The following is a 14,739-nucleotide window of genomic DNA, read 5'->3' on the forward strand; positions in this document are numbered from 1 at the left end:
ATACTATCAATAGACTATACAACTTATGTAAAACCAAAGAGATGAAAAATATGAAATTTGTGATTAAATTTCAAAAAATTATAAGATCAAAGGTTTGATAATCCATTTCACGCCTCTGTTATTGTACACAGACCCAAAACTTCCCGATGTGTGCAACAAGGCTCTACCAAGCTCTTTTCACCACTCTTTTACTGTACACGGACCCAATCTTCCAATTGTACACAACAAGGGTTCTACCAAGCTTTGTTGGGCATCAGGTCAAAAGTCCAATTTGTGCAGTATAATTTTATCAATGATCACCACCATAGTCTCTTCACAGAAAAAAAAACGAAAAAAACCGCAGCTTCCAATGTTACAAAATGAACTTGAACCAGAGATTGGTCCCTTTGTGATACGAAACAATTTGTTACATTATCATTAAATTGAAGTAGGTATAATGCATGTGACTCTACATATATATAAAAGCTGTTTTTGAATAATTAGTCGTGTTTTTGTTTTACTTGCAATTTCTTGCATCCAACAGTAGCTGTGCAGTAGTACACATGTTTGTGGTTGCCCTATGTTCACTTCAAAAATAAATACTGTGCTATACAGATCAAGTTTCCAAATCCTTCCAAATCTCGGTCAAATTTCAGGCTATGGAGAGTCTTACAGAGCATCACTGTACTGAATAGAGTACCACCTACCATTTTGTGATGAACTACTGACGACTGCACTTTCAAGATGTGGATGGACTTTGGGTATTTTCTTCTTGGTTTTACCACTCGGCACATACAGGATGCTTAATCTGCGATTGTCCATTAAAAACAGACTCTCGTTTTCCTGAAAAACAAAATTATCAAGTGGCTGTGTATATAGTGTAATGATTGATCCAAATACACACTTTACACTTCATCAACTTGTCTTTGGTATTGAAAGTGTTCTCTTTCGTGGGAAAAATAGGCAACACTTTTCCATTCATTAATCAAAATAACCATGAGTTTTGTTAATATTTTTCATACCTGCTGTACATACTGAAACTTTTGTTTTGACATGGACTGTGACCTTAGTAATATATTTGACATTATGAACAAAATACTGAATGTGAAGCATCTAAGAAAGTCCATGTATTCATTTTATTGGACAAGCTTTTATAATTCAACTGGCATGTATGTAATACTGACTTATGCTGAACTGTAGGATGAGATATACCATTCAGTAATGGTATGTGCACATTTGAACATCATTGGTGTACGCGGCTTAAAAATGGATAAAAACTACCGGTAATGTGTACCAGTAGTTGTGTTTACTTTTATTAACCCTTTACCTGCCAGATGGTATCACTTTCCTATCCGCTAAGTCAGTAAAAAGCCGTATTGAGCCAAAACCATATGTATTTTCACCCACTTGTCTTGGTATGTCATAGCAGCTTGAGTTTGGAAAAATCATGTTTACAGTATATGTGTCTTTTAAGAGACCTTCAAATCTTCAAGTCTTTCTTAAAATACTCCATGTTTTGCTTCACTAACCAACTTGACCTGATGGTGAAATATGAACTTGGCAGGTAAAGGGTCAATACCAGTACATGGATTGCAAATACCGGTGTCTGTTCTCATTTAGATTCAAGCATTTGTCAATTTCTGTGCCCATCTATTAAAGTTCTACTCTCATGGAATAAAAAGGACGCCACTTGTATGAATAAAATCAACACCTCTGCTATAATGCACATGGACTGGCTCTATCATTGTCTCATCCTAAGCATTTCCTTACAAGACTACGGTCCAACCCCAACCCAATTGTTCTTCATTGGATGGTTGCATACTCATCACTGTTTTGAAAGGAGGGCAGAACAGGCTGATAGAATATGAATATTTCTGATGAACTGATGTACATGTATCACAAAAAATAATCTATAAAAGGAGAAAGTAATGTAGGGGTAAATAAAGAAATGGTACACAAAAGGGTTACAAATGACCTAGGTCAAAGCTATAGTGTGCAGCTTATCAGGTTGGTTGTACATATAGTAATTCCATACATCATGTAATGCACTCCTATTGTATTGTATCAATGAAACCCAAAGTTTAGCTTACAAAGACTTAAGAAAGAAGCCTGTGTTTGATACAATGAAGGTGGGTTGGGATTCATAATCACCAACCAAACTGACTATGGTTTTACAATGAACAAGTATGCAAGCCTTGTCTAATACCTCTAAGTTGTGATTTCATTCCATAAGATTAGTAACAGTTTTCCTGCAGTACAATTCAGCCTATGGCCTGAAGTGTCAGTGTATCCAACATAGTAGCATGATCTCGCAAATCATACACTATGCACTATTTGCTATCCTCGCAGCAAGAATTGAATGATCAGAGCATGCTGTAAGCTGGACTGAAACATTTCAGACATACACATTGTAGCAGTTGAACTTGAGAAGCTGCACGAACCAGATTGGTGAAAGCATATACTGAACAGTGTTATGGGTTTAATGCACTGCTTCAATAAGCCACAGGGACCTCAAGAAAAGTACTTGACGAGCCCCTGTGAATTTTAAACGGTAACTAAAATAATAAGATAGAGTACAATACAATACAATACAAATAAATTTAACAAAAGCACTTGCGAACATTCATGTGTGAACGCTGTATGGAACAATTTGCCATGTCTTTTTACCTCCCTTCCCTAACATGTCAGTGACTTTACTACATGTAACTACACATGAAGATCCCATATATTCCACTAGGAGTAGTAGACTAATTCTCCCTGCTCTGCAATAAAATGAAATCTGAATCTGATGTTGGCACGGTTCCAAGCCCTGCTACTATTGAACACACACAGAGCATTCCCCAGTTTACTGTTTTACCCATACTGTAATTTGAATTAAGCTGTATTTGCCATAATCATTGTCGGCGTCAACGTTTTAGCTGTGACAACATTTGTAAAGAACGAGCATTTCATGAAAAGTCAATGGCTGCACTTGCTTTACATGAATCCAAAGATCTGGCCACCAATGTTCAACTGCATATACATGTATTATATTTTACGAACTACCGATAGCAAACTGCTATTTGTACTCATCAATGGCTGGTCAGAAACCCTATTTTGGGAATGTGTAAAAAGGAAAACTTAAGGAAAGCTTAAAGTTAGCACTTATTCATGCCTGACATATATTCATAGTCTGTACGAATGGATATGATATTACAATGATATTACAATTTTCTTGGTAATTATTCATAAAATTTCATGTAAACAATCCAAATTGGATTAAATGACTAGAAATAAGGTCTTGCATTGACTATCAGAAATTGAGAATTTCAAAATGCAAATATCAATAGCGAAACGATCGTTTGCTTATCCAGGCACCACAAATGCAGCTTGTACAGTGGTTTTCATTCACGCAATAATTTACTAAAGATGTCAAGCACTGATATAGAATTTCAAGCAGTAATCTGAGACTCAATTTATCGATAATTCACTCAGGAAAAAAAAGTTTTATATTTGTCTAGCCAAGCTTTGGTGCCAGTGATATGATATGGTATTATTATAATTTTTCATATATACGGTTGGATACAAGTTGTAAAATTACCTCAGTAACTTAAAATTGACAGGTGTAGTTCCTTTGTATCATGAGAGCTTGAAATCACAATATACAGCAAGATTATCATAGTGCATATCGGAATGAGAAATCTCTCCATCCCATGTGAAAACAGCTTTGCAATTTGTCATTAGAAATGATGGCACTATTTCATATTGTACAAAAGCCAAAAACATTGTCAAATGCTTCTTTTGTTGGGGATGAGGGCCTGGCATTGGTACTTTGCTTCTAACCTCTAGGTATTGTAACATTATTTGGCTTTTCGGTACTTCACCATAATAACCTTGAGGTATTGTAAAATTATTTCAAATTTCCAGGTGAGAATTCTACATTGTAAAATTTCCAAAGCTCAATCATCAAGATTTGATTAAAATTCTCTTACTTTTCTAGAAGTTCACAGTAGAAGTTTTAATTCTATGTTCAGAAGTTAAATTTCTGATATTGTTTTCCATTGTACACAGTTATCACAAACAGCCACTAACTCTAATCAAAAGTAACTTTGTGTACGACAAATCATACACCTTCCGATTCATACATATATCATGTGGCTGGAGGAACTGTGATATTACCCTTCATTAAACTAGATGTTCTCTGTACCGCCTATACTATGATGATCACCGAAATAAAATACTCATCGAAACTTGTTAAATTCCACAGCTGTACAGTGTATACAGCTTGAAATATATACAATGGCGCTGAAGAGGGTTTGTGTACACATACCTGGCCTAACCATCCCAAACGAGGCCATGGCTTTTTCCTCTTGATGTTGGTTGAAGCAAGAACTTCCAACTTAATATGCATGGTCTTTGCCTGCTGTCAGCGCTGTCGGTTTAAAGTTATATAGGGAACATTCTTATTTATCCGTGTCGAACGAAAACCGCCAGCAGTGACAAACGGGTGAGAGTACGCTAAATTTCTATGGACGTCGAATTCCGACAAGTCTTCACATGCTGTAAATAAACGCGCTTGCTCGGTGAAGAATAGGAGGTTACGGTAGGTTGGTACCCATAACACTCACGTCTGGTATTAGTTGCTCTACATCTAGGAATAAAATACGTGTTCTCAATGTTACAAAATATGTTTAGGATCTGACAAATTCGACGCGACGAGTGACTCAACTTGTCTCTCTCATTACCATGAGTCAAAGTTCATAACAAAGTTCACTGCTCGTTATGCTAAAAGTTTCGAAACAAAACAGACTGCACTGTCAGAACTATAAATATTTGAAGCCTTACTATACAACAGCATTGGATCACTTCTTAATCTACATCAATGGTTTACTATTAAATAGAGGGTAAATGACTGCCGGCCTCCAACATTCATTGCTGAAACGTGAATATCAGTTTCAAATATTTGTATCTGTGTATACGGCCATTTTGAATCGCGGATCATTTAAAGCCCCTTAACTACTAGCAAAATTTTATATATTTTACAAGCAAATAACGAATCAGTTCATTCCCAAATTCTCTAGAAAAGAAGATTTTAGACACCAATTGACATGTTTTACAAGTAAATATAAAAGTTATATCATTCAACCCGCTATTTATGAAGTCACTCAAAGAGTGCCGTATTGAAAATAATACATATACATAGGAGGTACACGGCAGACGTCTCCTAGCCTCGTTTTCGCCAAAGGAATGATCTAAATTGCCAGCATTCTTAAATTTCTACCGTACGTCTTAGAAAGTAGGCTAATTCTTTGAAACAGGAAATCATGGGAGACTTTATGAAGGTATACGACGAAGCTGCACAATGGGTTGTCAATCTGCCTATGTTCCCAGTTTTTGACGTTGCACATTATATATTGATGACACTGGCTCTGAGACAGGACTCAGGCATTGGTGAGTATCCAAACCTGCTGCCACCCGGTGTCCCGTAGCCACCTGGTGTACTGGAGTGGGATCCATGAACCATCGTACATTCCCCCCAACTGAGTATGCTTTTTCGCTATCGCTAAACTTATTCAGCTGTGTTACAGCAGTGAAGCAAAATGCAAAGTGGTGAATGATTTCCTTAGTTTCATGCTAAAGGTTCAGTAAAGTGCATGAAATATAAGAACACAGATTACATAATCTAATCATGTTTAAGAACATAGGTTACATTGTCATGTATTTACATGTAATATCTCTAGTCTCTAGCATGCAACAGATTGTGGATTTTGGGCATCTATAGAACTATACCTTTTTCCATGCAATTCACAGTATTTCCTTTGATTGCCATCACAAGTAACATTTTATAATATTTCAGTTTTTAGCTACTATAGACTATAGTCTATAGAAGCTATTGGGATGGGTATCCGTCCGGCGTCAGTCTGTATGTATGTATGTATGTATGTATGTATGTATGTATGTATGTCCGTTTGTGAGGCGTCCGTCCACTCAAATATCTTGAAAACCGCAGTACTTACTGATTTGATATTTGTTGTGTAGATGAAAAATATGATTTTGAGAAACTATTTTTTTTAATTTTTTGATATTCTTGAAAATATGCAAATTAGTGCCAAAAAAGGCGTTTTTGGTAAAAAATCTTCTTCTTCATAACCGCTGGTCAGACAGCTTTGTTATTTGGTATACAGGTCCCCAGGGATAACTCAACTTAGATTTGTTCAAATTGTGATGAAATATGCAATCTGTATTTTTAAGGATTTTTTTGTCTTTTTTGGTCAAAACTTTATGAAAACCGCTCGTCTGACAGCTTTGATATTTAGTATACAGGTTCCTACAGATGAACTAAATATGATATATGGAATATATGACGAAATCTGCAATTTTGTATTTTTAGTGCAAGTTTTGCCATTTTTGGTCAAAAAATGTGTTTCTCAAAAACTACTTGTCTGATGCCTTTGATATTTGGTATACAGGTTCCTAGGGGTTGTCTTAGTGTGATATATTGAAATTTGATGAAATCTTCAATTTTTGTATTTTTGGGTCAATTTTGGCCATTTTTGGTCAAAATATTTGTTTCGCAAAAGTTACTCATCTGATAGCTTTGATATTTGGTATACAGGTTCCTAGGCTTTATCCTAAGGTAATATATTGAAATTATGATAAATTATCAATTTTGTATTTTTGCAGCTAATTTTGCCATTTTTGGTCAGGCCATCCTGAAATATGCTATCCAAGATGTCCACCTTCTTCATCAATACATGTGTCACAAAAGGTTATTCTCAACATAACACAGCAGAGCTCTGTCGACTGTTAGGTTGCTTGTTTTTACAAAACTGCTGGTCAGACAGCTTTACTATTTGGTTTACAGGTTCCTAGGATGACCTAACGGAGATAATTTCATACAGTCAGGAAATTCTTAATTTTGTATCCATGTCTATAGTAGCTTCAGGGACATTGGCCCTATGTTTAAAACATCCACTAATAAAAGGAAAACAACCACAAGGGAAGCTTAAAAGAATCATTAAAAATTACCTTTTAAACTACTTTTACAAGGTGTATGTTCCTGCACAAGATAGGCAACTTTTCTTGTTCTAGGCTAGCTACAAAAAATATTTTAGACAAATCAACTGATGGCAGTCAAAGAACATGTTGTGTACACATGTAGCATATGTAAGTCACATATGATAGATTACAAAACAAGTGCAGATAAGAAATGCAAATCAGCGATTGTTACCCAGGGATCCCTCTTAAAGCACTTAACTTAAAGGGGAAGTTCACCAAGGATGATTTTTACATATGTGCTAGCTTTGTGATCACTTACCCCGGAAAAGCTATTTTCGCCATTTATAACTTGCAAGATTTTTTACAAAAAACGATAGAAATAGTACAGGAAGTTGCCCAGTTGGCAAAATCTGTTGCATTTGAATTCAAATATTGTCAGTGGCATATTGTTGCACAAGTATCAAAGTGGTGTGATTGCGAAAAAAATCCACACTCTCAGAAACCTTCATACTAAGACATATTCTCAAGCACATATACCAAGAAAGCAAGATATATTCCCCAAAACGGAATCTGAACAGAGGATTAGCCCATGTTTCAGTTTGCAGGAAACTCGGAGAGATCAAAATGAATTTAACAAGTCCCTTTGATCCTACCCTCAGAGTTTTCAAGAAGGAACCCGCTGGCATGCTGGCTATGTAGTATGCTGTCATGTTTTGCCGGCGGAGTTTTGGCAAATTTTCTATTAGGATTACCCATCCTGGCTTCGTTTGAAAACCCTGTCACTCTTGCCTCAGCTTCTGTTATATGGTAAGTTACAGAAAAGTATTACACAGAATACACATTGTTGTCAAATCTTATTTGTCATCACTGCCCTCTAAGCCAGCTAGTTTGCTGTACTTCTGAATCAAAAGTTGTTGTTGACTGATATAATGTTACATATTACAAGTAATATATGTATTGATCACTCTAGGAAATTTGAATTGAAGAAATCTATAAAGTTACAAGACATGCCGACTGTCAAGCATGACACTCAGAAAATAATTAGACTTCATAGTTGTGTATTATGATTCTTTTTACATTTTGAAGGCAAATTTGTCAATATGCGGGCTTATCCAATAAGGAGTTAAATGCAGTGATATTATTAAATAGTGGTTAAAATGTGTTTTGTTTGAAATAGATACTGTATGTCCTAACTTATGAGTGTGTGAAATTAAAATAGCTGCAAAAACCCTGGAAAATATAAGAAGATAATTTGTTTCAATTGTAGTACAGCAACAAAAAGACTTTGAAGGAGTTTTCCTACATTCCAGTGATCAGTCTTTCACAAGCATCTTGCCAATGTCAGATGTTTAGGGATGAAAAGATAGAGACATTTTTGGAATACGGTAGTGAGTTGGCCTCTAGGTAATTCAATATGCTTTGTTATAAATAACAACAGGTAACATCAAATTGTACTAAAATAAGGATAAACTTGCGGACACTGTTTGTTTCCAGAAATTGTACATTATATAGAACACGCAACACACAAACATTTCAAAAAGTAGAGATATTAAAATTATAAAAAATTATTGGTAAAATTTTCCATACACTTACAGATGCAAATGAAGATGTTAAAAGTTATTTATTCAGTGCATGGCTTTTTACATTTCTCATGGGTTCATTGTCAGTAGTATCTGTCATAATAATACCTGGTCAGTCACAGTTAACATATCACCTTATGTTGGTGTGCTGTACGTGTGGTCAGCATGTGATAGGACTCCACTACAGGTTTAGTTCCTTTGTATTATGAGACTCTTCAAATATTTTTTTTAGGTGTCTGTTAGAAAACAATATTTAAATTTCAGAAAATGACCGGATGGGGTGCCCTAAAAAGTCCAAAATTCAGTCACAGCTGCTGATAAAAAGTGAGCAGTGTACATGTATAATAGGGAAGAGAAGAAATACAGCTTGCTACTCATCTCCACACAATCCCCTCACTACAATGAGTAAAAAGACAGTACGATTCACTTATAATAATGAAGAATAGTCTCTTCATGTGCAAACATGTTTCAGCATATAACCTACCCTGAATATAAAATGGAGGCTGTCTCCCATGTTTCAGTTATTGATTTTATTTTCATAATTCCTAGTTTATCTCCTAATCTCTTGTAATAGAAATTTAAACAGCCTTTTTCAAATTTTGTGACTTTGTGTTTGTGATATTTTCACCTCTTGCAGCAACTCAAAACAGACTCTACAGCACAGGAATAAGTGTCTGGCAAGTTTGGTCATATTATGCTACTCTGCCTTGGATCAGGGACTTCAAAAATGAAATAAATAATGCACACTGAAGTTTTACATGCATCTCTGATGGCATTACAAACAAACTGAGAAGAAATACAGTTACTAATTGGGAGCTTTGTTACTCACACACACAGGCTGTTTACTTGTTGCTGGGTTATGGGGTATTGGCATTTCACCTTTGACCCCACAGATCTGTATCCGCCCTGATAGAATGCTGTGGAAATTCTCACCAGTTTCCTTGCCCTTGGCAAGTACCATAGTAACAGTGGTCATCAAACAATATCGTAGTTAAACAGCCACATTACGAAAGTCCATATTCTTCTTATTATCCGTAAATAGATAGCCTGTCTGATATGGTCTGCAATGATTATGTTTGTATATTTCTCGTATTTATGATGACAAAATAATGTTTTCTGATACACTATAATGGGGAAAAGAACAATTTTTCTGCTATATTATAGTACTTTAAAAAATTTTTATGTCATTAAATTAATTAAGTGGCTTTAAAATATTCTTTTCCAGATACAATAATCATCATATTTATCATCTAGAATATATATCCAGAACTAGGAATTTAGGAATTTGAACTTTAGGAATTTGTGAAATGCAGTAAAGATTGGTTTGTGTCAGAATTAAACAGATGGCTTGTCTCTTGAGTGACTTAGAGACCAGTGAGAGAAAGAATGGGTGAATGAACTGATGGATTAGATATAGGATAATGGACACATTTAGGAGATAGATGACAGATTGAATTATGGAAGGATGGATGGATGGATGGATAGAGGAAGGGATTGGTTGATGGCGTGATAGATTGAGGGATGGAGAGTATGCAAAGAAAGAGAGAATGGAAAAGAAAAAATTTATGAATGCATTGATGGATCAGATCAAGGATAATGACAGACATTGATCAGCTGGATGAAAGATGGAATGATGGAGAAATGATCAGGAGGGATTGATAAACACACACACAGACAGGCCACATCCTAGTAATTTTGCCGTGCCAGGAAGATATGTCATGTAACAATCAATTTTCTTGATTTAGAAGTACAACATACGAGCTCAAACTATCAAAATAAAGCCTACATTTATTTATAACATTTATCATCTCTACAAAAACTGACTTTCATACTTGCTATCATCTTCTTTTTCTTTTCCATAGGTATCTAGTGTTTTACAGTCCATATGACATTTTCTACAAACTGACAACTTTCATGCCGATTATGATCCTAGTTGTAGCTTTAAAAGAAGTTTCAAGGCCTGGCAAGATTTTATCAGGCATTGCACAGACAGCCAAGTTGTATCCAAAAGCATATCATTTGATGGTCTTGATTGGTATTGTCAAAGGTAAGTTTTTTTTGCTCTCATGAGCAAATTTGAGGTGCGATGCAGTCCTTGAGCTTGAGAACCTGAGAAAAAATTGTCAATTGAGAATCTGAACTATTGATGATTTTTCTCTAATTGAGAGTTCTTGTTCTACTCCACAAAGCATGTTAAAATACCTACAATATAGTTTGTCAACACATTGTGTGTGCGTGTAAAATGCATTGTAATGATTTACATTTGATTTCTGGTCAATACCATAATTTACTTCACTTATCAACATTGGTAATGCAGTCTATACATGTACAGACTGAGTTGACAAGTTGAATACTGTGTACCTCAGCATACTTTGGGGAGTGAAACAGAAAACTTTGGTCGCCGTTAAAAACAAAAATAGTAAAAAAAATGATCACAATTTACAGCTACTGTCTCTTTAAGTATGTTCAAGTGTATGGGGAGACATTAGAAGGGAAGGGGCACTCATTGCTGGTGATTGAACTCTGTCAAAGATTTTATGTCATAAGCTACTTTCATGCGAAGGATTTTTCCATCGTGCCATCTACTTCCAGTGAGCATGATTTTGTGTGGCATTTGTCAACCCGATAATAGTCTTGACATATAACATATTCCAAATTCCTTGCTGAAGTGTATGTGTGTAAATGAAACACTTAGGTCAATTGAAAACATTGTCCCTCAGTTTCTGTGACAGTGTACCAGTACATTTTACATTAATAGCAAGAAATACTTCATTTCAAAGTAGGTACTAGTAAACTGTTTCTCCATAATGTATGGTGATAACTCTTGATGTTTTTCATCAAATATTTTTTTAAATCACTGTGTTTTGATATTCAACAGCGAGTGGCAGTAACTGGATGAAATTATTTGAAAGAATGTTGAGAGGGGTGTGGATACCGACTCAGAATGAATTACTCAGACCTTCTTTGTAAGTATTTATGTACACGTGTATTCTGTGATTAATTACTCATAGCCAACCTTCTAAGTACTGCCCACAAAGAATAAAGACAGTTTTGGATGCTCGCTCAATACAGTGATATAGAAATAGGCAAGTTTCTGCTGTAAAGATCTTGCCATAATTTTCTGAGTGCTTATTCATATTTTATCAAATTATTTCGTACTTTACCAGAGTTGCTTGTCACTTAAAGCTCCATTTACCTCAAAGTGCTTTTACTTATCTGTCACGTATCCCTTACATTTTATTATTAGCTCCATCACTGATAAACTCTCTTGGAACAAGTTTTTATCTGGTCGGTCAAATGAACGGCAGTAAGCAAAAAAGATTTGTTTGTATTACAGACATTTCCAACTGTACAAATCATGTCCGTCCATTGTAAATGTCTGTTGTATGGCAAAGATAACAATTGGCATGATTTAATTCACAGCATTCTGAAGGCAGCTACACTCGGGAGTGTTTTATTGTTCTTCAAAAACAAGGATCCTTAGCCATGGCCCAGCATCATCTGGTCTTTGCCTACACACTCTTTCTGGTCTTCTGGAAGGTTGCCATGGTTGCAACGGGAGCTCCGGACCCATTTGTACAACTGGAAGGGCTGGTATGCTTCATAGTGTTCGGAGCCGAGGAAGACAAACAGGTCGTGAAAGAATCATTGAACAGCAAAAAGAAGAAAGAGTAAAGACACTGAAATAACTTCATGTCAATTTACTAAAATCAGGCAGACTCTTAATGATTCAATACACATCTTAATACAGAAACAATAATTGTGCAAATATCACAGACAAAGCTATAGCAGTGCAATGAGACAAGGGCTGGAGAAATAAAGAGCGCCCTCTCTAGGTGGGAATAAATAAACAAGTGACCTGTCAAGATTGATCTCAGCAAATCTTACAAATTTTTACGGGAGTCTTTCAAGTAAGCACAAGTTTTTATTGATGATAAGTAGAAATTATGTTTGTAATACATGTGTTCAATGTTGATTTGAAGTGAAATGTTAGCCAGCTGAAACACCACTGCAGTGAGGAAGTTTACGCACATATCAAAATCAAGTAAGTTACAGCAACATTTTATTTTCGTGTCGCATTTCAAGCGGTTGTGTAAATTTACTGATCAGTACTTTAATTTTTAGTAGGCCAGTGCCATATTGGTAATTTATTGACAGTGTGCATAGAATATACAAGCTCATCATATGCTTTGATAAGCATATGCATAATGTTTTGTTGAGTGGGCATTAAAACAGAGTAGTTATAGTATGAAATAAAAGTTCTTGACAAAGGGACCCTCCATGAAGAGTTTCTTGCACTTATACAATTATAATTTGAGTACTTCTTAACATTTTGTATGGCATATGATTTTACCATTGTCAATCATTGTACCAAAATCTCATAGAAAGTGCTTGTCCTCATGCCTTTCTCTGTAATTAATTAGAAGTGTTATCAGTGGTGAATATATTTATGTTGTGTTTGAATATTTGAGTACAAATGCTGCCAAATGTCACAGTGCATTTCAACAAATTTTTAACATGCTGCATTAGAGGAGGCATCACCAGTGTTCCCGCTAAGGCTTATCTGTATGCTATTTACATGTGTCTCCGTCTGCCCTCGGTGTTTAGTTTCAGTCATTTCGATTGATATTAGTTTTTGTAACGATACACATCAAGACTTGGGGCGAACTTTGTGATCTCAGTGCAAAGTTTACTTCTGGATTTTGATTTTTAGCGCTCGTTGCCAGTGCAATTGCTACCAACACACAGCGTGTGCATGCATTCAGGGTATGTTGTGATTATGTTACCGGATTTACACAACTCAATAAATTAGGATATATACAGAAGACGCAACATGGCTGCCTCTATGGTCACCATACCCCTCGGGCACCAAAGCCTAAGTTGTGCACCCATTCAAAACCGTAGGGGGAACACTGAGCATCACATTGTGTGTTTGCACCAACCAGTGGTACAGGGTGCCTTGTTCTGATCAATTGCCAAATCATTGAGGTACCTGTTGTGAAAAACTGAAATACAGATGACAAATGTAAGATATGTGGAACCCTGGTAAAATATAGTGCTGTGGTGAAAAATGTGTGGTCATAGTTCACGATTCAACAATGTTACAAAATTTAACGGAACAGTGGCATTATTTATGAAGGGATGAGCTAAATCCTGCAGTGTTTGGTTGTCCCCAGAATCAGTGTCATTTTGCTCCAGTGGTCCTGCAGTCCACAGTCGCTCTGAGTGTCCAAATGTCCAAGGTAGTATTCTTGCACTGGACACGCCCAGTGCCTGCGCTGCACTTGACCAGTAAATCACTAGTACTCCATACATTCTTCATCACAACAGTACAAGGGAATCACTGAGGAAAACGTGGTGGTACTTGTCATTGGTCTGCTTGATATGCTAACCTGGACTGTACAAGCAATTTTCTGTGTTGCCTGCTGAACTAGACTAGCAACAAAGAACACATGTGATAGGGAAACCCTGCTGGCGGTTCCTTTCAAAGATGTCGTTATTGCATTGCATTGAAAAAAGGCTTAACCTTCTGACTTGAAGCTACTTAAAACTCTGTATGGGTAATCCAAGTGATTGGATGAATTGTGACACCTGAAGATGAACAAGACAAAAATGTACATGTACATATATTGATTGGCCATCAGGGTAGCAGCATGTGTTTGTTTCCCAACAGGGCCTGCAAGTCACCCTTATAGTGTGCTATAGTGCTCTTTAGAGCTCAGGCTGAGGAACAGAGACCAGTTTGGGTGACTCTCAGACCCTAGGGGAAACTACCATATTTTGTAACCTGAATTTAGCTAATCCGTGAACTGTGGTGCAGATTAAAACCAGACGTGACCAGTCTTGTATTTAAGTGTAGATCTTGATATAGTTCCATAAGACTATCATTGCTGATGCTACTGAATGAAGCAATGTCAGTTAACAGAGTACATTTACCATTGAGCTGCGTAGACGTTTTATCTGTCTGTTGTAATTATGTACAAAGCCATTGAAAATTTAATTGTTTTAACATTTGAAATATTAATATTTGATGTTTTGTTACATTGTATGCATATTTTGTGGATTGTTGGCCAATAAACTCTCTGGTCGAGTTTTTATCTCATGTTTTATTGTAATTTGTACAACTGTATGTCATTGAAGTCATTTCTGTAAAGTACAACAAGAGCCATAAACTTTAGTTTGAACAGATTTATTCTCAACA

General features: G+C 36.0%; 2 protein-coding genes across 7 annotated transcripts in view; one reads left to right on the forward strand and one right to left on the reverse strand.

Moving 5' to 3' along the window:
• The window catches only part of LOC139139233 (ciliogenesis and planar polarity effector 1-like), a 77,525-nt gene extending 72,579 nt beyond the window's left edge, over positions 1 to 4,946 (reverse strand). For 4 of the 6 annotated variants that reach the window (XM_070708075.1, XM_070708077.1, XM_070708074.1 and 1 more), the window contains exons 1-3: positions 4,804 to 4,946; positions 4,289 to 4,390; positions 687 to 822 (exon numbers count right to left, since the gene is read on the reverse strand). In XM_070708075.1, the coding sequence (XP_070564176.1) occupies positions 687 to 822; positions 4,289 to 4,369 (217 nt within the window). In that variant the 5' untranslated portion in view covers positions 4,370 to 4,390; positions 4,804 to 4,946. Of the gene's footprint in view, positions 1 to 686; positions 823 to 4,288; positions 4,711 to 4,803 lie in introns of those variants that run through there. The other 2 variants (XM_070708076.1, XM_070708073.1) reach the window with 2 other exon arrangements.
• A 223-nt stretch (positions 4,947 to 5,169) lies between these two features.
• On the forward strand, positions 5,170 to 12,812 carry LOC139138100 (trimeric intracellular cation channel type 1B.1-like). The gene is made up of 5 exons (XM_070706323.1): positions 5,170 to 5,409; positions 7,617 to 7,764; positions 10,400 to 10,584; positions 11,416 to 11,503; positions 11,975 to 12,812. Exons 1-5 carry the CDS (start codon positions 5,283 to 5,285, stop codon positions 12,210 to 12,212), a joined length of 786 nt encoding a protein of 261 aa, XP_070562424.1. The 5' UTR covers positions 5,170 to 5,282; the 3' UTR covers positions 12,213 to 12,812.
• Positions 12,813 to 14,739: the final 1,927 nt, after the last annotated feature.

This window comes from Ptychodera flava, chromosome 8 (genome assembly GCF_041260155.1).
Source record: "Ptychodera flava strain L36383 chromosome 8, AS_Pfla_20210202, whole genome shotgun sequence".
Taxonomy (NCBI): domain Eukaryota; kingdom Metazoa; phylum Hemichordata; class Enteropneusta; family Ptychoderidae; genus Ptychodera; species Ptychodera flava.